The sequence below is a fragment of the Zonotrichia leucophrys genome, chromosome 1, assembly GCF_028769735.1.
Source record: "Zonotrichia leucophrys gambelii isolate GWCS_2022_RI chromosome 1, RI_Zleu_2.0, whole genome shotgun sequence".
NCBI classification, from domain to species: Eukaryota; Metazoa; Chordata; class Aves; order Passeriformes; family Passerellidae; genus Zonotrichia; species Zonotrichia leucophrys.
In genome coordinates, this window is record NC_088169.1 from 110,329,348 (window position 1) to 110,349,422 (window position 20,075).

General features: G+C 37.0%; 1 protein-coding gene across 4 annotated transcripts in view; it reads left to right on the forward strand.

The window, feature by feature from the left end:
* Positions 1 to 20,075, forward strand: part of CADM2 (cell adhesion molecule 2) — a 568,805-nt gene that overhangs the window by 279,796 nt on the left and 268,934 nt on the right. The window contains exon 1 of one of the 4 annotated variants that reach the window (XM_064726999.1): positions 415 to 576. The exons of the other annotated variants lie outside the window; for them this stretch is intronic. Within the exon in view, the coding sequence (XP_064583069.1) occupies positions 570 to 576 (7 nt within the window). The 5' untranslated portion in view covers positions 415 to 569. Of the gene's footprint in view, positions 1 to 414; positions 577 to 20,075 lie in introns of those variants that run through there. 4 annotated transcript variants of the gene reach the window in all.

Below are 20,075 nucleotides of genomic sequence, written 5' to 3' on the forward strand. Positions count from 1 at the left end.
CCTTTTTCCCCCAGATAGGCCAAAAACTCCCTTTGTGGAAATTTTTTTAACATGTTTGTCAAAAAAAAAAACCAAAAAAAACCCCAAAAAACTAACTCCAGACATGAATCCTATCCTCAGCCTTTACTAACACAGAATTTAAGTTGCCTAATTGAATCACATCTCAGGCCATAGTTCAGTAAAACTCAACATCAGGAAGAAATACAAGGGCAAAAGTAAAAAATAACCAACCAATCAAAAAAAACCCACCAAAAACAACAGCCAAAAAAACCCCAAAAAAACCCCACCCCAACTTTAATCCTATGCCTCTTGAAGTTAATAGGGAGCACCTGTGAGCAATCCAGCTCTGCATTCCAGGTGGGAGTTGCAGCAGTTTGGCAAATCAGGATGTGATAGGAAACACATGAGAGGATGGTGCTTTGTGTGGTTGCTACAAAAAGAGGTGTGTGCCCCTAAAAGAGATTTATTAGCTCATTTCCAGAGCTGCTTTGTGTGTGTTGGGCCAGGGGCTGAGGCTGATGTCATCTTAAGAGCTTTCTAGCAATTAATCTGTGCGTTCTGGAGGCTTAATGCTTGGTAAGTGAAATTATAGATTTATATGGATTATGTGCTTATGGGCAAGGAAGGTGTAGAATGGGAAAAATACTTGGAAAATATATTTTCTGTGGAGTAGGCTGGAAATGAGAGATAAGTGAGGGAGGAGCTGTAACAGGGAGGAATATTAAAATACTGAGTTCTTAAGAAAAAGTAGTAATGTTAAAATTAATCTTTATGGTTTACTTTGGGTGCTGAATGATGATTTCTTGGTTGTTTAGGAAAGTGATAATTAGGAAAAAAACAAAAGAACACTTTTTTCAGATTAAAGTAAAACTATTCAACTTGTTTCTATAGAGTATTGTGGATGGTCTGAATCTGGCTGTGTTGGAAAAAAAATAAACCACATAGATAATGGAAGGGAAACCCAAACTCACCAGAGGTTTCTTAACAGAAAAAACTCTTCTTTTTTCTGGGGACTCCTTAGACCTCAGACTGTGTGCAAACTACTAAAAACTGTGCTATTTTTACAGTCCTGCCCTGGTTGTTACTTGTGGGTGTTAAAGACTCACAGCTCCTCATTGATATGGGGAAAAAAAAAACTGAGATGCAGTTAACTATTCTGGAAGGGGCCTGAGTGTCTGTCCACCAAGGAGAGGGAAATGTAGACTTTAAGAACTCTTATTCTTTATTTTTTAAGCTTTATTTATCCTCTCTTGCAAGATTTATTCTTTATTCCTTGGCCCCTAGTCCCTCTCCATATGTTCACCTGTAGTCCTACCTCTCATTTCAGCTTTCTGAGTGCCCTTCCTCTTTTGCCTCCCTGTGTCCAAATCCTAATTCATAACTGGATAAATGAGAGCTATGCCATTGCAAATAACTTAATGAAAATTAGCTATGGTTTCTTTGAAAGAAACTGTGTGGACCCCTTATTTTAAGGGGAAAAAACCCTGTAAAATATTTGTGAAGTAAGGCCAGCGTTTTCCCTCAGAACCAAGAATTCTTTCATCAAGATTTGCAGAGTATTTTCACAGGGGCTGAAATCTGTACGAGCAGGTTTTCAATCTTTGGCACCTGTTGCAAGATTTATGAAGTAGGTTCCCATTTCATTTTAGAAATGACTGCCAAAGGTAAGGCTTGGGTAGAAACATTTTTTTTTTCCTGAAGTAAGCTGGGACACATCAATGTGTGTGGGTGAAGCAATTTATACTATTAAACTTTTATGTAACAGCGCTGAAAGTGGAAGAATTTTGAGGCACACTTTTTTTTTTTAGTTCTGCCATAGGCTTCCTTCTTTTGGTAATGAGCAGAATCTATCAGCTGCAATCAATGAACTTGTTAAAGAATAATTATCCACATCTCTGTTAATGTACTTTGAGTTACTTGTGTGTTTGTTATAGGTGCCACAGTATTGATGTCTCTACTATATTAAACACAGGAAAACTAAAATAATAGCATTTTAACTGAATTGAATTGGAATTTTGCTGACCTCAGGAAAGCAGAAAAATCCTCCAATACAGTGATAAAGTAACAAGGCATCATTACTGCATATTTGAGTGCTGACAGTTATTGTTTATACAATTATTATTAGAGGAATACATTATATACTGTAGGAGTTAACTTGTCAATTGCACGTATAGCACATTACTTTTGCTTATTCCTTATACCAAAAATAAAGGCAGAAGGAGCAGTAAATGTCAAGTTGGGATTTTTTTGTAACTATAAATTGGTTTATATTTAGAGATATATGCAGAGATTTTGCATGCTCAGCTTAGGCACAAAGCTGGTCTGCTTAACCCACTTGTACAGGTGATGTATGTGGACTATCAGATGATGGGCTCTAAGTGAAAATACTAATCCATCAAATAAAAGGCCTAATTTTCTAAACAATAAACTTTTTTATCTCCCCTTGCTGGCTGTCATTCACAGATAGGCATGGCTGCTTGCAGAGGCTGTGTGGAAAAAATGAGAGGAAAGGCTCTACTGCCTGTATGGGTTGGCAAAGTGATTCTTCAGTGTTTGGACTTCATGTAAAACTCATAACAAACCAAGATTTATAAATGTTGAAATGTTGAAGCTGTTAAAAAGTTGGTATCTAGCTTGACAAGTAACTTTGGGTCTCTTGTTTGTTGATTGGGGTGTTAATTGAAAGTGTTGTTTTTAGGTGTATGTAAATAGAGAAAAGCACCTTTTCCAAATCAAGAATAGGAACTAATCTTGTAGCATGTACTTGATTACCACTCTTACAAGTTTGATCCCAGAGTTGGAGCTGAGTAGAAATTTCTTGTGTTATGCTGTGATATTTCTGACATCCTGGGGCTTATGGAGTCTGTTCTCTCACTCTCAGAGAGGCTGCCAGGCCATTAAAAGCAATTTCATTGTGTAACTTTTATTGTTATTATTGATTTGTTTTTCATTTTGGGCTCCCTTTTTGCTAAGATAGAGCTGTAAGAGCTCCTCATGATGTACTGGGCCAAGTCACTGGGGGTGCTAAGTGTGTCTTTGCTGGCTATGAGAGTTAAGCATACTCTTTAGTGATGGGGTCATGCCTTTTTCTTGTAGCTCACACTTCGATTTAAGTGACTTTTTTTTTTTTTTTAATAAGTCATGTCTGTTGACAAAGATAGCCTTGAGTAATGGCCTTGGTATCCTTTATATTTGGAATGAAGGTATCTGCTGGCTTATGCTATGCCCAGAACTCTTTGAGCGGATCCAGTAGTAGGCCTAAGAATGTCAGGTCTTGGTGAGCAGCACTGTTTACCAATGGAACTGAAATTTGGCTGAAATAGGGGTCTCTTCCCAACCTAACAAACAGGAAAATGTTGGGCCTGATGCTTGAGCTGTTGCTTCTATTTGGATATGTCTGGTTTCTCAGAGCTCCCTCATTGCTTCTCTGCTCAGCAGCTGAGTTTCTCACTGGGTCAGTTTTGCTTCATTTCTGCCTCTGCCTCCATTTTTTTCTGGCCTGATTGCCAACTTACACATCTTGGTCTGATTGTCTGATTTCACATGTGAACTCTCTCTTCTTCTCTTTCTCTGCTTCTTCTTCTCTTTCTCTGCTTCTTCTTCTCTTTCTCCTCTGCTTCTTCTCTTTCTCTTCTCTTTCAACAAAAGATTATGAATTCCATGAAAGTGATCTTTAATGTGTATTAATTTCCTCTATATTCTAATCATAGCAGACTATAAGAAAAACGACTTTTTGCGTCATCATCTGTGCAAATATGTGGTTACTGCTTGTCCTTCCTGTGCTTGCTCCCTTAGTTGTGAATTCCCTGGGTTTATTTATGACCATGTGCTGCTGTTACAACACATCCCAGGCCCTTCAAGGGATCAGTCTGTGTTTGTGCATCTGTTGGCACAATTGGGATATGGACCTGAGCAGAACTGTCTGCACTGGCAGAATCTAATCTGGTAGGCAGGTTGTTTTTTTTTTTTTTTTTTAGGCCATTTTTCTCAGCAAGATTTTGAGTGAATAAGTAAGTAAATTATTTTTGTTTCCCTCAATGTGTTTTTCAGCTTTTCAAGTCTTTAACTTGAAATATAACTTGTATAAAGGAAAAATGGAGGGGATAAAGCTGTGCTCATATTGAGTGTGTCTTGCACTCTGAGATTTTGATAGTACTGTACACAGAAGAGTATTTTAATAAATCCAGTCTCAGCTGGATTGCATGGTGGGTGATGAAAAAAACCCCAAAAACCAGAAAACAACACTACAAACATTTAACCTGCTTGTTATGTTGAAGAATTTCAAGGAGTATTAAAACAGAGCTTAGCATTTACTTTTATTAGACAGCAACTAAAACTGTATAGTGCTAAATAATTGAAATTTTAAGTTTTAAGTAATTTTATTTTTTTAATAAAAACCCAAGACCTAAACTCATTGAGATGTTACTAATGGCTTGACCAATTGTTCTTATCAGCTCAGTAAATGTTTTTTACTCTCTGACTATCTCTAGTTATTTGCTACACTTGGGTGCCCAGCATCAGAATAGTGCAGCTCCAGATATGATTGATAGGAGCTGAAAATTGGTTTCAATGAGTTTCATCAATTTAAGGACACTGGTGTTTTGTCTGACAACACAGGAACATAAATTGACAGCTATAATTTCAGCTGTAGCCCATTCAGCTGCTGAACAATGAAATCCTGCAGAAAGTTACTTTATTTTTTTTTTCCCCAACTGGCTTTGCTTACAACTTTGAGTATTATGAAAGTGGAATGTATTTCTCAAACGCTAATTCAGCAGAAGCACAGCATAAAACAAGTCTCTGTTAGATTTACAAGTTAAGTTACCAGCTAAAATCATTATGTGGAAAGGCACCAGACCTATGGAGCTCTAGCAAGACTCATATTTAAATGATTTGGGTGTTTGTTGGTTTTTTGACTGGTTGGTTGATTTTGTGTTTGGGGTTTTTGCCGGGGGTTGTTTGGTTAGGGGTTTTTTTGGTTTTTGTTTGTTTCTTTATTTGGTTGGGTTTGGGGATTTTTTTTGTGTTTTTTTTTTTTTTTAATATTTGTTTTTTTCATTTACTATAACTTTTTCCACCTGGGATATCGGTTTGGAGAGAGATCACCTGAATCTTATTTTTCTTGTGTATTCTGTGCTAACACTCTGTAATGAATAGGTGGATCTACCCAGCTTAACAGAATACACTAGCTACTGAACATAAATATGAGTATTGCATTGTAGGTATGTCCAGAATGCAAATGACACTTAATGCAATGAACATAGATCATGCTGATGTAGTACCTCATATTTTATTAAAATCTTAGACAAATGGACTTAATGAGTACTGCTTTTAAAATTATCAAAGTGTGCACTATTAAAACCAGGAAGTTCTGCTAGAGAGAACTCAATACTAAATTGGCTTTCATCAAAACTGTGCAAAAAAAGAAAATCAATTATAGCAATCATATTATCTTTCAAGTATGTCCAATAAAGTCAGTTAATGGATATAATTTATTCTTTATGGAATTACTCTTTAAATGTACTGGAAGGCACTTAAACACAGGAAACAGTAAGGCAATTAAGATTTCACTTTGTATGAAATTCTCAGTTTATGAATGCATAAGCAGCCTAAACTGGATTTAAGAGTTCTACCAAAGTAAGTTTTTTTTCAAACAAAACAACAACAAAAAAAAATCCACACAATCTGTAGCTACCACTTCCTTTGCTTGATTAAATATCCTTAATTATTATATATTGCCTGAGGTAATAGATTTTGACAATTTTCCCCACTTGCACTCTTCTCCGTCTTCCTAACTTTTTCCTGAAATAATGCAGTAGAAGTGCATTTATCAAAGTATGTCAGCCAGTAAATTACTTAAATATTTTGCAGTTTTTTTCCTCCTTTCTCTTCCTCATGCCTCCTTTTCCAGGTGAATTGGGAGTGAAGTGAAGTTAGTCACCCTCTTGTACCAAGCGTGTTTGTATTGAAAGCTAGGAAGTTAATGAGAACTGTAACTACTCTCTGTTTTTTGGGTGGTTTTGGTGGTTTTTTTGGGTTTTTTTGTGAGGGGGAAGGTGTTCAAACTGATTTTTTGTTTACCCCATTTGAAATATTTTCTGGATAGAAAAAGAGCTGCATTAGGAAGCGTAAAAAATTAAGATGTCATGTGGAGTGAGTGTTCTTGGAATGTGAGATTCTGCTGTGTGAACAATAAGGTCAGATAGTTGAGAAGGGAAAATATTGGAAGGAAAAAATATTGAAAACAGGCTAGGGTATATTGAGAAATAGAAGGGATGAGGGTGGGAAATGAGACAAGCTCACCAGCCTGTAAATAGGAGTACAATGATCCCATGTCCACTTTAACTTCCTGTTTTTATGTTCATGCTTAAAAACATATATACTCATAATTATAAACAAATAATAAATTTTCTCAAGCAGTGAAGTCCAAACTTAATGAAAAGATTACATATTGTTATTATTTTATATTCTGTTGACAATATACGCCTCCCATAGCCGCTTATGCAAAAAGTAAAATGACAAACACACATAGCAAAAATGTATTAGTTTAATTTTTCATTCTTCTGCTGGAATGTATCACTGTTTCTGCCCAATTCCTGGGAGCTCTGCAGTTCACAGAAAGGCCTTGATACCTGTTCATGCACAGGAGTTTGCCTGGAGAATTACAAATCAAGATAGGCACTGACATTTCCAGCCTTAGAAAATTGCTGCTCTATGTCCATGTGAATAAATTTTGACCTACTTTCCAAGAACAAACTTAGTCCAATGAAGAAAGGATTTTATTCATGAATACACTTCATCGCTGCTCAAGAAATATGCCTAATATAGGAAATATGCCTATTGAAATATGGGCTATTTGGTTGATATTTTAGCTTTTTTATCCTTATGTAGTTCCATAATGTGCTGCTGACTGCACAAATCATGTAAACCTCAAGGGACAGGGAGAAAAAAAATCTGGTAAATAAGTGTGGGTTGTTTGGGTTTTTTACTTCTATCAATTTATTTATTTTTTTCTCTACCCATGTTCTGTTATATAGATTACCTGTTGAATACATTGATATTACCTTTCCAGACTGTAAAGCTGCAAGAGTGCATAGCAACAAACAAATCATTGAAGAGAAGTTGGTAATCTGCCCCATACTTTGGTTTTACTTCACAGTAGATTATTACTAACATATTGTCCTAGCATTAAATAAAATTATAAGAATTTAGAAATTAAGGATATATAGTCTCAATTATAATTGTTTGGTGATTTTGTTTTGTGGTTTTTTTTGTTTGGTTGGGGTTTTTTTAACTTTTAGGAGACCATGGTTTGTACGAGCATTTTTGGAGAAAGCAAAGCAAAATTTGCAAAATATGCGACTGGATAAAGAAGATTTTTTTTCTTCTGTTTCAGTAGGCTTAGTATTCTGTATAAGGCCTTCATTTTTATTATTTGCAGTAAAATATACAATGAAACTGAAAGATGTTTACAGTGCCTCATGTAGTGTACAGATGGCATCTTTACACCAATCTGTATCCTTGTCCTTTCAAGGATATCCCTCTAGGTACCTTGCCTTCATAGAAACCAATTCATTTTTGGAAAGAGGTGGTCTTTAAAATTTAATTTTAATCAAAATAAACTGGATCTCTTGAGTCCAAAATGTTTGCCAGAAACCAATTTTATTCATTTTTCATTTTTTTTTTTATTTTATTTTGTAGTCAGGCATGTTTGTAAAGGCCAAGTAAACAATTGCTAACTGTGCATGATATATAAGAGTTGGATAGAATTACCATTTCTGCCTTGGCTGTGGAGTGTTTTGGCCCTGATCTTCCCATGAATTCCAAATAGATGGACAGCTATTTCCCCACAGCAGAAAATGAGCCCGGAGGAAAGTGAGGTCGAGTTACTTCCAGTTCATTTCTGTGTCATGGTTTATTTTTTGGGTTTTCTTTTTTTCATGTGTGGCTTGGCCAAGTTGGGTTTGCTTTCTTTCTCTTTTATTATCCCGTGATGATGTGGTAATAGATTCTAAGGGTTTGAGACTCTGATAGCCTGAGGTTCCACTCAAATGTTTTTGGCAGGATGCAGGTCTGTAAATTTGACCTCAGTTAAGTGAGGAAATAGGATACAACAGGAGAAGCAGGTAACTTCTCTATTTATTAGACAAATGTTTAGTGGCTACAGCTCTTTCATCCATAGAAGAAGTAAGTTTTGAGCTGTAGTCTGGTTTGCTGCTGGTTGAAGTGACAGAGAAGACCAAAAGCTGATGAATTTCTAAAAGGGATTAAATCTTACCTGTAATATTTTGAGTTCATGTCTGCACAAGGTGCAAAGACACAATGGCAAAAAGGTTACGAGTTTCACAGACTTCTGGGACTGTGAAAATTTGTTTCAACCTGTGATAAAATGCCAAACAAGAGAAATGTTTGTCAAGGATCAGCAGACCTACAATGCTGAGTTTTGGAGGAAAAAAATCTTAAACCTACGAAATATATCACATGCCTGCTTGCCCCGGTGAAAGACCAAGAACTGTATGTGGAAGGAAATACTAAGGGTGGAATTTTCCAGGCCATTATCAACATAAGGAAGTAGGATCAAATAAGTAGTGAAATAATTATTTTTTTTTAATAACCATCTTTTTTTCAGTTTCTGCCACTAACTCTTCTCAGCAATTCAGTTTTATTCACATAACTGTGTTTCCATTTATGAAAATGCCACTGGTGAAGACAATGAAGTTGCTTTCAGACACTTTTTCTTGATACTGAATACATCTGTAATAATCAGTGTACTCTTAGAAAAGGGTTTAGAATGTAACTTCTGTTTTCTGGAACAGTATTCTCTGACCTTGTTGGAGGTGCAGTTGCTGCTGATGTAGGAATAGAACCTGTACTCTATATTTTCTTTTGCCCTTTTGAATAATTTAATTTTTCATTAAGTAGAGTTTGTTAAATCAACTCAGCTTTTTACGTGAATGACAATAAAGTCCTATTTGAAGAAAATTAGCCTCTTTATGCTGAAGAAATTAGAGTGCCAGGAGATGAAATAATAAATTCCCAAACGCTGCATGAATGCTTATGTTTGTGCACAACCACAGCACTGCAAAACTATTTGAAAATTGCTTTGCTGGAGAACAGATTTCTCCCAGTATGGTTTTATGTATGTTATAGGAATTTAATTATTGGGATGTAAAGGCACAAACCCCTCAGCCCAACCAGAAAAACAGCATTAATAAATCTATTCAGCTTTTCTTCTTTTGCAACTGTTCTGCTCTCAGTTCTTAAAGAGAATGGGATTCAGATAGAAAGTAAACTGGGCATCAAACTCTGTGGCTGGTCTGGAACTCTTGGGTTGATTTCCTCCATGGCTGGGCTAAGTGCAAGACTTAGCATGAGCTTGCTCATTTTCTGTCTCTAGAGAATTAATGTGCTAAAAATAAATTTTCCATGCCAGGAAACACAGAAAATCTGGGATGGGCTTTAGTCAAACACTTGGGCCTGCATTTATTTCTTTGCTCAATGCTGCTCTGAACTCTCCCACAACCTTGGCAAAGATGTTTGCCTGTGTTACTGTTCTGTGTTTCACATAGTGAAATCATATTATAGGGTTGTGGTGCTTTTTTGTTGTTTATGCTTGTTTGGTTTGGTTTTATGTTTGTTGGGGTTTATTTTGTTTTGTATTTTTTTATGTTTTTTTGTTTAACTGCATTATCAAATTATAGGATATGGCTTAGTTTTTGGTTTTCTTATTCTTAGTCTAAATTTGCACCAGGGAGCCTTTTACAATATAAAGCTTTACACATTTAGTGTTTGCACCATATATGTAATGTGTGGTTTTGCATTTGACATATTATATTGAAAAATTATTTTGGAGGGAATAACACACAGAAAGAGATGTCAATAAAGGGCTGAAATTTCAGACCCTGTGGCTGCAGAACATTTCAATACCATAGGCATTTGTATATTTATAATGTTCATATTATAATCTTTATATTTAATAATATAAATAATAAATAATAATAAAACATTTAATATATAAATACTCTAATAATATAATTTATGTTATAGTATTTATAATTGCTATCCCCCTGCAGTCTTCCTGCTCAGCAGTTCATACCTGGCACACCCTCATACAAAAAGGAATTATGACCTGCTGCTGCTTCTCTTTCTTGACAGCCTTGAAGTAACCATTGGTTTATTAAAAAAAAGTCCCTTCTGAGAACTATAAACTGCACTGATTTTACACTCAAACTAGCTCTGATTTGTTTAATAAAGGAAGAAGCAGCACTGCTGGATGGGAGGAGGGTGGAGGGAAAGATGAAATGTGATTTATCTGCACCTTTCCTGTTTTAACTGAGGCAATGCAGCTGGAAATGAAGTGCCCATTCCCTGGTAGGATCCTATTCACTGGTCTAAAGAATTTTTTTTGGTCTCTGGTAAAATGCAGACTCCCATCAGAGTCCTGTTTCTTATTATGTTTTCCTGAACTTTCTACCAAAAGAAAGTAGCGAATTCAGGATCTACTTCTCGAAAAAAACAGATTTCATGTTGTCTGTGCTGTCCATCAGTTGTGTCTCTTCTTTATTGGTCCGTAGGATATTTGAAGTTGAGTCCTCTTTCATCATTCCTGTTCATCTTCTGCTTTTCTCCATCCTCAGTTGGCTTACTGTTACGGTGTTCTCTGTAAACAAAGACACAGACTGAGACTTTTATCAATTTTATATTACTTATAAAATGTGGGTACAGCAGAGGAAAAATTCTGATATTTTTCCAAGTCTTCATAAAATTACACAAGTGAGTGTAGATGCTTTAATATCTTGGGCATGAGGTCTGTGCAAGTGACCTGAGAGAATGCTGTGGTGTTCTAGGTTGTTTTAAGCTTAATGTAGTTTTCCTTCTTGCCAAAAAAAAAGATTATTTTATGGCTGATATTTGATTGTCAAGGACAGAAATAAAGATACCCACTTCTAGGGAAGGCCTCTATCTACCACAGTTTATCTACACTGCAGAAATTGAAATAATAGGGCCATAGTTTGGGAGAGACTGAAAATCTGAAGAGTAATGCTGTATTATACAGAACCAGTCGGGTTTTAGGGGTTTTTATTCCTTTGTTTTGTGCAGTGCCAGTGTATTTCAGTATCTTGGAAAATTTTCCTTAGAGAGCCTGAAAACAGAAGCACAAAGTACCTTCTGGGTGGCTTGTGAAAGACCTGTGATTCTTAGAGTGTCTACCTGTTAGAAATGATAAATATGTTCAGAGGAGTTGAGTAAACAACAAATAAAAATAAAAACAAACAAAAATCTTAAAAAGCAAAACCACAAACAAACAAAAAACCCCTAACTAACAAAAAGCACAAGAAAAGAATCCACTGCAATAATCTATTGAAACCATGTCCTAACTTTTTACTTCTGAAATATAGATGTATTCAAATCCTTCCAGAGTGTGTGGACAGAAGTTACTGGAAAAAAAGAACAAGCAGCTGCTTGCTTACCTTCTGTTATCCCTGAAACTTTAGTTTGACACTCACAGAACACCATGAAGCACAGCTGGTTGAAGGAGGCATCTTTGCCTTGGCAAGCTGTCACCTATCAGTTGGCTGTCAGTGAAACCCTGCATTCTGCTGTTGGTAAACGTGTTTTAGCAAATAACTCCTGCAGATGGGGGGAGTGTGAGGCAAAGAACACAATTCTGGGAATATCCATGCCTCTTCCTCTCCCAGGATGAATATCTTGACAGTCTAATGGGAATATGAACCACCAGGCAGTGAAATATTGCTCAGAAAGAGGGTCTTTACTGCAGACTGTACATAAACAAAATTTTGACACCTTGTGGAGTTGTTTCCATTTTGATCAGTCTGTTTTGTCATTATATGAAAAGTTCTTTGGAGTTGAGTTATCTAGAGATTTGGGTTTGGCTTTTTTTTTTTGTTGTTGTTTTTCAGTCATGCTTTACCAGGCAATCTGGAGGAGGAGCACTATTTTTTCCCCTGATAGTTGAGAACCAGCAAATGTGACCTTACAGCAGGAAAAAGTACTCTTACTGCTAGAATCTCCTGTGAATTTGTTCAATTGTTTGCTACTTTCACTCTCAAATACAGAGGCCAAATGATGTATACACCATAAGGCTATTAGCTTGATTCATCCTCCTGACTGGTTGTTAGAGGCTTTTGCAGAGAGCAGTGTTTAAGTCCTTGGTAAATCGAAGCAGTCAATGGATAATGTTTCTGGATGTGAGGGGTTAGTGGTTTGTATCAAAAAAGGCAAATCTTAAGGAAAATCAACAATGCAGAGTGAAGTTATTATTCTTTTGTATATGGAAAAATCATAGGCTTGCTGAGACAAATATTTAAACCAGCCCAGCCTCTTGATTCATTCTTTCCTCCTTTTTTCCTCCTCCTTTTTTCCTCCTCCTTCTTTTTATCCCCCCTTTCCATTAAAAATGTGAAAATGCAGATAATGAGTTCTTTATTTAGCCATGTTTTCCAAAGAGGCCAGATGAGCTCAATCACTGGAAGGCAGTGCTTGTGATTTCTGTCAAGTTGTTGCCTGAAACCTGTGGAATTTTAAATGATTCTTTGCTGGCTGAAATGCCTCCTTCCTTTGCTTGACATGGCAGCAGCAAAGGTCAAATGATGAGCTGGCAGTAACCGTGTCTTTGTGTATCCTATGAAAAAGCAAAATGCAGGTTTGTTTTTAATGAAGGCATGGTTGTCAACTCTGCCACGTCTCTTCTGTGTTTGTCCATCTAATTGCAAATTTGTTTTTTTCTTCAGACTGTTGTAAAACACATCTTTGGTCTGAGGTTTATACATGGTAAGAAAACAGAGAAGACAATGCTCTCTGGAGAACCTGCCCATAGGGAATTTTTAAACTAAGTTTGATTCCTCTTCTATCTTCCTATGCAAAACAAATTAGAAAAGAATATCAGTGGGATGATTATAAAAATACAAATGAAAGTATCCATATGATCAATGAAAAATCAGTTAGCATTGCTCATGCAAATATACATGAGAATGTAACAAATACCAGTAGCAGAGCATGGGGGGAAGAATAATTCAGATTTGCTTTCTTATTCTCTTAAATACAACTGATGCATTCAGTCTTATAATGTAGAGGTAGGATTTTTTTGTGTGTGTTTTTCCTTGATGATTTTTCACTCTCTCATACAGAGTTTGAAAAATTAATATTTGATCACTTGCACTACTACCTAGGTCAGGTAGCTTGACCTTAGTAACTTACTGGTGGAATGTATGTTAGCAGTACACCAATTTTCACATAGTAATTTTGGTGTCATGATGGACATGGTTTGATTCAAGTACAAAAAAAAATCAGTCATGAATTGCAGACAATGAAATTTTTTTGGTGTTTTTTGTTTGCTTGTTTAGGTTTTTGTTTTGTTGTTGTTTTTTAAGATTAATCATTTCAGGAGCTTGTCTCTGGGCAGCAGTTGTAATGGATCTTCCTGGAGGAAAAGGGAAGAATTTTCTTAGGTTGAAACTGGCATAAATAATTAAAAGCAGTTATTTAGGTGAAGTTCAGGGGGCTATGAGAATTTAAGATATTTGACAGTTTCCTGAACTTCGAAATGTACTTAAATTATTTGTTTGAATTAATTTGCTTTGATACATATTGGTTGGAATTCCTTTTCATAGCTTGTCCTATGCTTTACTTAGCAATTAAATTGTACTGAATGCATCGTGAGAAAAATGCCTGGACAGAAATAAAAAAAGCCTTTTTAATATAAGCAAAGGTGAATGAGTTGTATTAAGAAGTTCATTTTGGCCCAGGTCCTAGTTTAATTTGGGAAAATGGCTCTTCCTTTGGTGATCACCAAGCCTTGGTTTCCATTTATCCAGTGCTATGTATTTGAGGGACTCCAATGCACGGGACATAAGTGAGAAGGTGAAAATTGGAAAGCTTTTCTCTAGCACTGTATAGGAAAGGCCAAACGGAATATATGTGTGTGAAAACATGTGCACATTATTGCTGAGAACTCCAAGGGCATCTCTGCCCTATCAGGTGGGATTAGAGAAAGGGGCAGTTGATTGAAAGGGCTGGTACTGAGGACCTGCTTTGTGCCTTTTTGAAAGCTTTTGTTGCATGGACTGGAGCATCTCTCAAAGGCTGGAGAGCACTACAGGTGTTCATGGAGTATTTCCAGTTTAGTTTCATCTTTAAGGAATCTATTTGTGCCATTTAGGAATGCTGATAGATGTGAACCAAAGTGTGACCGTGTTCACAGGGGTCTTAGGACGAGGGAAGAGACGAGGATCTGGCTCCAGGTTACAGAAGGCTTGATTTATTATTTTATTATGTATATTACATTAAAACTATACTAAAAGAATAGAAGAAAGGATTTCCTCAGAAAGCTAGCTAAGAATAGAATAAGAAGGAATCATAACCAAGGCAGCTGTCTTGGGCTCTCTGTCTGAGCCAGCTGGGCTGTGATTATCCATTAATTAGAAACATCCAACAAGGGCCAATCCCAGATGCACCTGTTGCATTCCACAGCAGCAGATAATCAATGTTTACATTTTGTTCTTGAAGCCTCTCAGCTTCTCAGGCGGAAAAATCCTAAGGAAAGGTTTTTCCATAAAAGATGTGTGTGACACCAGAGTTCTAAGTGGGAATGATCAGTTTTGTCCTGAGCAAGTGCTGCTCATATAAACTAACGCAGCTGCATAGGACTCACCCAGAGATGGACGCGTATGAGATTTGATTCTAAGCCATTTTTTATTCAAATTACAAGTAACTTCTTGCAAACAGGTGAATGTCTGAGTTTGAGTTTCTGCCTGAAGGAAGCAGGTTGCCAGCCAGAACATTTTCTCAGCCCATCTCGATCAAGACCACTTCTAGAGGAATTGTTCTAATCTATTGAGTGTTTCAGTGAGCAGTTAGCAGAGGAAGCTCAGAACAAAGGATGGAAGCCTGCCTTTGCCCCAGTCAGCTGTGAACTATTGTTGACTTGGGAGGCTCGTTCTGAGGGATGAGTTCTGCCCTTTCCCCATCTGCTGTGGTTTCAAATGCCAGGAAACTGTCCTGGTGGCTGCCTGGCCCTATTTCAGATGTTCTGGGGGCTTTACTTTCACAGTCCTGATGGAATTGGGGAACCATTCCTCCTGTCTGCTAAAATCTAAGATTTATCCTTCCCCTTGAATTTCTAAACTTTAAATAATTTGAATTTACATGTTGTTTCGACTATTTGTCATTTTCAGTCTTGGCTTTCTTTTTAATCTCCCTTCTTCTTCTCATTCTCTGTTTATTATTAATGACTTTTTTTCTTTTTTTTTCTTTTTTTTTTTTTTTTTTTTTTTTTTTTTTTTTGCTAAGAGGAATATGCTGTGGTTTTGGACTTGTTTCTTTGGGGTTTTTTTTTGTGATTTATTCTGTGGGATTTTTTACCCCTGGAATAAGTATCAAATCTCAAAGGCAGTGTAACTAGATAAACCAAAGAGCTGTCCCTGTACTCTGTGTCAGTTTACATAGTGCAGAAATAGATGATTAGAGGGAAGAAGAGTCTTTTGCCTTCTTTACCACTTCCCATATTTTGCATGCAATTTTGGCTACATTTGTGGAAGCATTGAATCAGGATATAATGGAGAGAATCTTCTCCCAGTTTCCCTGTCCCAGGGGCAAAAACTGAGTTCAGGCAGGATTGTTCCAAGTAATGTTTGACCCAGGGATCAGATAATGTAAGGGATATTTCTCAGGGCCTCAGTTTGATGGGAAATTGTTTCCTTTGATTATAGGCCTCAGTCACTGATGTGTGACATCAGTATCATTGGACCAGGCTTCTTTTTGAGAGGAGATAATATTGGGAAAGTTTAAAATCAATCTTCTTTAGTGCATTACCCAAAGCATTCAGGAAGAATGGGTTTCCTTCCAATTACATCTTCAAATATGAGAGTTTTGTGTGAGGAGAGTGTAAAATTTGTATCTGAATACAGAATGCAGGCAGCTGTCAGGCTGAGCATGCTCCAGGGGAAGCCTAATATTCACATTTTGGTTCTACAGATTGGAGGAGCTGCAGAAATTCAGTCTCACTGGGTGGTAATATTAAACAGTGGAGCCTACAAGCACACTGATCTCCAGGGACAACTTGAAATCCACAGGGAATGCACCCATGTTAGCTGCATGACAGTGCCAGCTGAATCTCTGTCATAGGAAAATGAAACTTGCCAGATGTTTGTATCTGAAACACACCACTAACGCATCAGAGTGATTATTGTGGCAGAGCAAAGGCCTCTGCAGGACATGAAATGTGCTTTTACCATACAGGTGGAGGTATTGCAAGAAAGAGTAACTAATTCAAGTGGGGTAAAGTCGCATTTTCTCATTTTGTAGGGGAGGTGGCAGTGGAAATGGATGCCCTCTAGAATCAGCTGAAAGCTGACCTCCCATGTGTTGTGAGGTGTGTGCTGCTGATGTGGTTTGGAACACATTGCTGGGAATGTGGAGACTTCAATGGAGGCTGTGCCAACACTTGGATTGCATGTGCTGAATTTTCCAAGTTAGAGAATTTTCATGCCTTGCAGGAGGAAAGGTGATCTGGCAGATAAGCTGTGTGTGTCAGCATAAGGATTTTACCCAGAATATGCTCAGCCTGATTTCAGGGCTTCAGAGTCCCTTGGCCCATGCCCGTTTGCTGAGTCCCTTTTGTTCTTTCTGTGTACCCTGGGAATCTTAGATATCCCCAAGTTTAACTGAAGCTGTTCCCTCTGTGTGTCTCCAGGAACACTTTCCAGAGTGTCCACTCATTTTTTCTCCTGGGAAACCTCTTCCCCTCCATCTGTGCCCCTGTGCTGGCTGCTGTCACTCCCCCATCTGAGTGCTGTGGTACCGTGACATTTTTTGGTTTTGATGCCATGGCTAAAGCCTGGGAGCTGTGCTGGCTTTAGCAGGGGTGATGAGATGCCCTGGCAGCAGCTGGCTCTTTCTGGGGGTTCCTGTTGCAGGGGATTCAGGTGGCTGATTCAGTTTGGGCATCAGATTCACATCCCCTTGTGCTTCACTTGTGACAGTGGTGCTCCTCCAGGCTTTCTGTTTGTGAGCAAGAACACTTTGAGTCACACAAATGGAATTACTCGGGATCTGTGTAAAACCTGAGTGCACTGTAGGGAAGAGGAAAGCTAATGGAAGGTGAGAGTTCCTCATTGTGCCTTGAAAGGGAATGCTGTTCGTTTAGTTTCTTTTAATGTTTTATAAACATCTGTGAAGGCATAATGCTACTAGCAGGTATAAAAGTGCTATCAATAACCAAAATTCAGTTATTTAATCCCTTTTATGGAGTTTGCAGTAATTTAGTTTAGAACTGTTGACTGGTTTCCAGCAGTGGCTGGAAAGTTACAATGTACCCATAAGTGTGCATTTTTTGTTGCTGTATGAGCAAAATAGAAGCTCTTTAATAAAACAGTTTCACATATTAGTCTCCTTTAAAATTATTAGTTATTTATTAGTTGAAAAATGGTAGGAAAATAGACAAACTGAAGTATAGGTGGAAGGTGGTTCTGTTTGTTCTGTCAGTATAGCAACAGCTCAGTTGTAAATGAAAGTGATTGAAGCAAAGTGTGAAAGTAATAATAATTACAATGGTATGGTGTTTATGCTTCTTTTCTCTTTGGTTCAAAAGGTCATGCACTATCTCTGCATCTGTGTCTTGAAGAGTTTTGAAATATATTTAAAAACCCTTGGAAAGGGAGTCCTCTGAATTGATATAAAAGTGTTATTTATTATGACCAAAACAGTGTTTTGTTTTTTGTTTTATTTTTACTATCCAGAGTATAACTTGAAGAGATATCTGCTGTAAAACTAATTTTTTCAGTGTTCTGTGTTTTGAAATTATTTTGTTTTCTGCTATTTGATTTAAAACAGGATGAAATCATCCATGACATTGCAATTAAATAATGAGGCAGAGAAAGAATAAAAGGCAAAATGAGGTAATCAACGTGTATAAACAGTTAATCATGCAGGTGTCTGCTAGGCACTGACATGGAGGGTTTCTACTTTGGGTGGCTGTGGCTCATATAAAGATGGTTTGCAGTGCTGAATAGGTGTAGAACTGAGAATGTTGGATTCAGGTGAGTTTTCCTCTGTAGTGTTTTAATCACAACCAGCAACCAAACACCTCAAATCCCCTTAGTGCTCCCTCCCAGACAGCTGAGCTGCCCTGGTCATGGTCATGCTCCCTTCCAGCCCCTTGTGCCATTTCTCACTGGCAGAGCATGGGATCTGCCAAGTCCCTGACTTGGATTAAGCACTACTTACTAACAACTAAAACATCAGCATATTATCATTATTCTTACTTCAAATTCAGAATGCAGCTCAGCTCCTAGGATGAAAATTGACTCTATCCCAGGTGAAACCAGGACACCCCACAGATGTTCCGTGTGCCTGCCAGAAACTGGGACTCGGAGCACAGCTGTAACACAGATTCAAGAGTAATGCTCGATTTCATAAAAAAGAGTTTTTGAAAATAAATTTGTGAAGTTCTTAAATACATCAGCAGAACATGGTAGGAATGTTCACAAAGAAAATAATTTTTTTTTTTGTGTCACATAATAGATGCAGGTTTGTGATTTTAAGCACAGGACCACTCAGTGAGCATAAGGGTGAAAATAAGTTTGTAGGGATCTCCTGCAATATTCAGGAGTCCTGGTGACAAAAGGTAATATTTTACTCTTCAATTAGAAATGGTATTATAGTAGACAAGACTTTTTTTTTTATTTTTCAGGCTACCCTGACTCTGGTATTTCCTCCTTTTGAATATTTTGCTTAGCAACCATTTCTTTATATGATTTTTGTGGAGGCAATTTAATATTTATGTAATGATGGTGCCCATGGGCTTGATCAGGATCAAAGACTTGTTGTACTAACATGCATACAGACACAATTCCTTTGCTCTTAACTGTTTCTCAACTGGAGCTTCTAATTCAGTGTCATCACGTCAAAGCTCCAGGGAAAATATGTCACCTTACAGCTGGTGTTTTTAGTTAACAAAACTGCATTAGGACTTTTTAGAGAGTAATATTTACATTCTGTGCAAGAGACTTGGGATTCACGAACTTCCCTGAAGGTGAAATTAAGGAGTGCTGAAAACAAAGGTTCCCCATAAGAACAAAATTAATTTTTTTTGGCAGGGTTGCATAGGGACAATTATGGATGAATATCTGCTTTAAAATCTTTTTTTCCTATAAGATGGTTAACTGGGAGATAATAAACTGCAGATTTTCAGATTTTCAAGAAAATGGCAGTGGTTTTTTTCCTCTTTGCCCACTTGGTACAGCATGAGGTCATATAAAGAACTTATTACTGCAAGTAGAGAGAAAAAAAGGTGTTTGAGTTTTATGCACATTCAAAAGATAGAATCCTTAGCTTTTTGGATTCAATGTGTAGATCAAATCCCAGGCTGAAGCTTTCAGTACTGATCCTTGGATAATTTCTCTTCAGTGGTCAAAGAGAAGAAACGAAAAAATCATGCCAGGCTTCAAAGATTTAATTTATGAAGGAAGATTAAGAGGCTGACTGAAAATGAATATGTTTTATGGGTGTTTTAGTGAAATTTATGTATTTGAGGGGAGGATGGCTAATGTTAAATGAACTCTTTATTCATGAAGAAAGCAAAAGGGGCAAAATCAAAAGATATTAAGAAAGGGTAAGAAAAAGCTTGAGTGAAAAATTTTTACACATAGAGCAATAAATGTATAGGAAAAAATACTGGAAAGTTCATTGAAGTGCAAGCATTGATGGATTCTAGAGGTGTTTAGTTTCTGAGGATACCAATATATGAAAGTGAAATAGTTGAATAGAAGTGAGGAAAGCATAAACAAGATACTGAGTTTAAGTTGTGTTGTTTGGGTTTTTTTACCTCTTTTGTTGAAATTTAAGTATTCAAGGTAAGGGAAATGTATTTTAAAGGAAATTATTTTGTTTTTCTCTCTTTCAAAATCTCTTTTAAAGGTGAAAGCAAGATTCAAACCTCTCATGCACACTGTTCTTTGAAACTTACCTCTAAATCTTGGTAACTGCCATAAAATATTATGACAAATTATGACACAAAATATATAGCAATGCATTTAAAGAAGATTTTAAATTAGCTA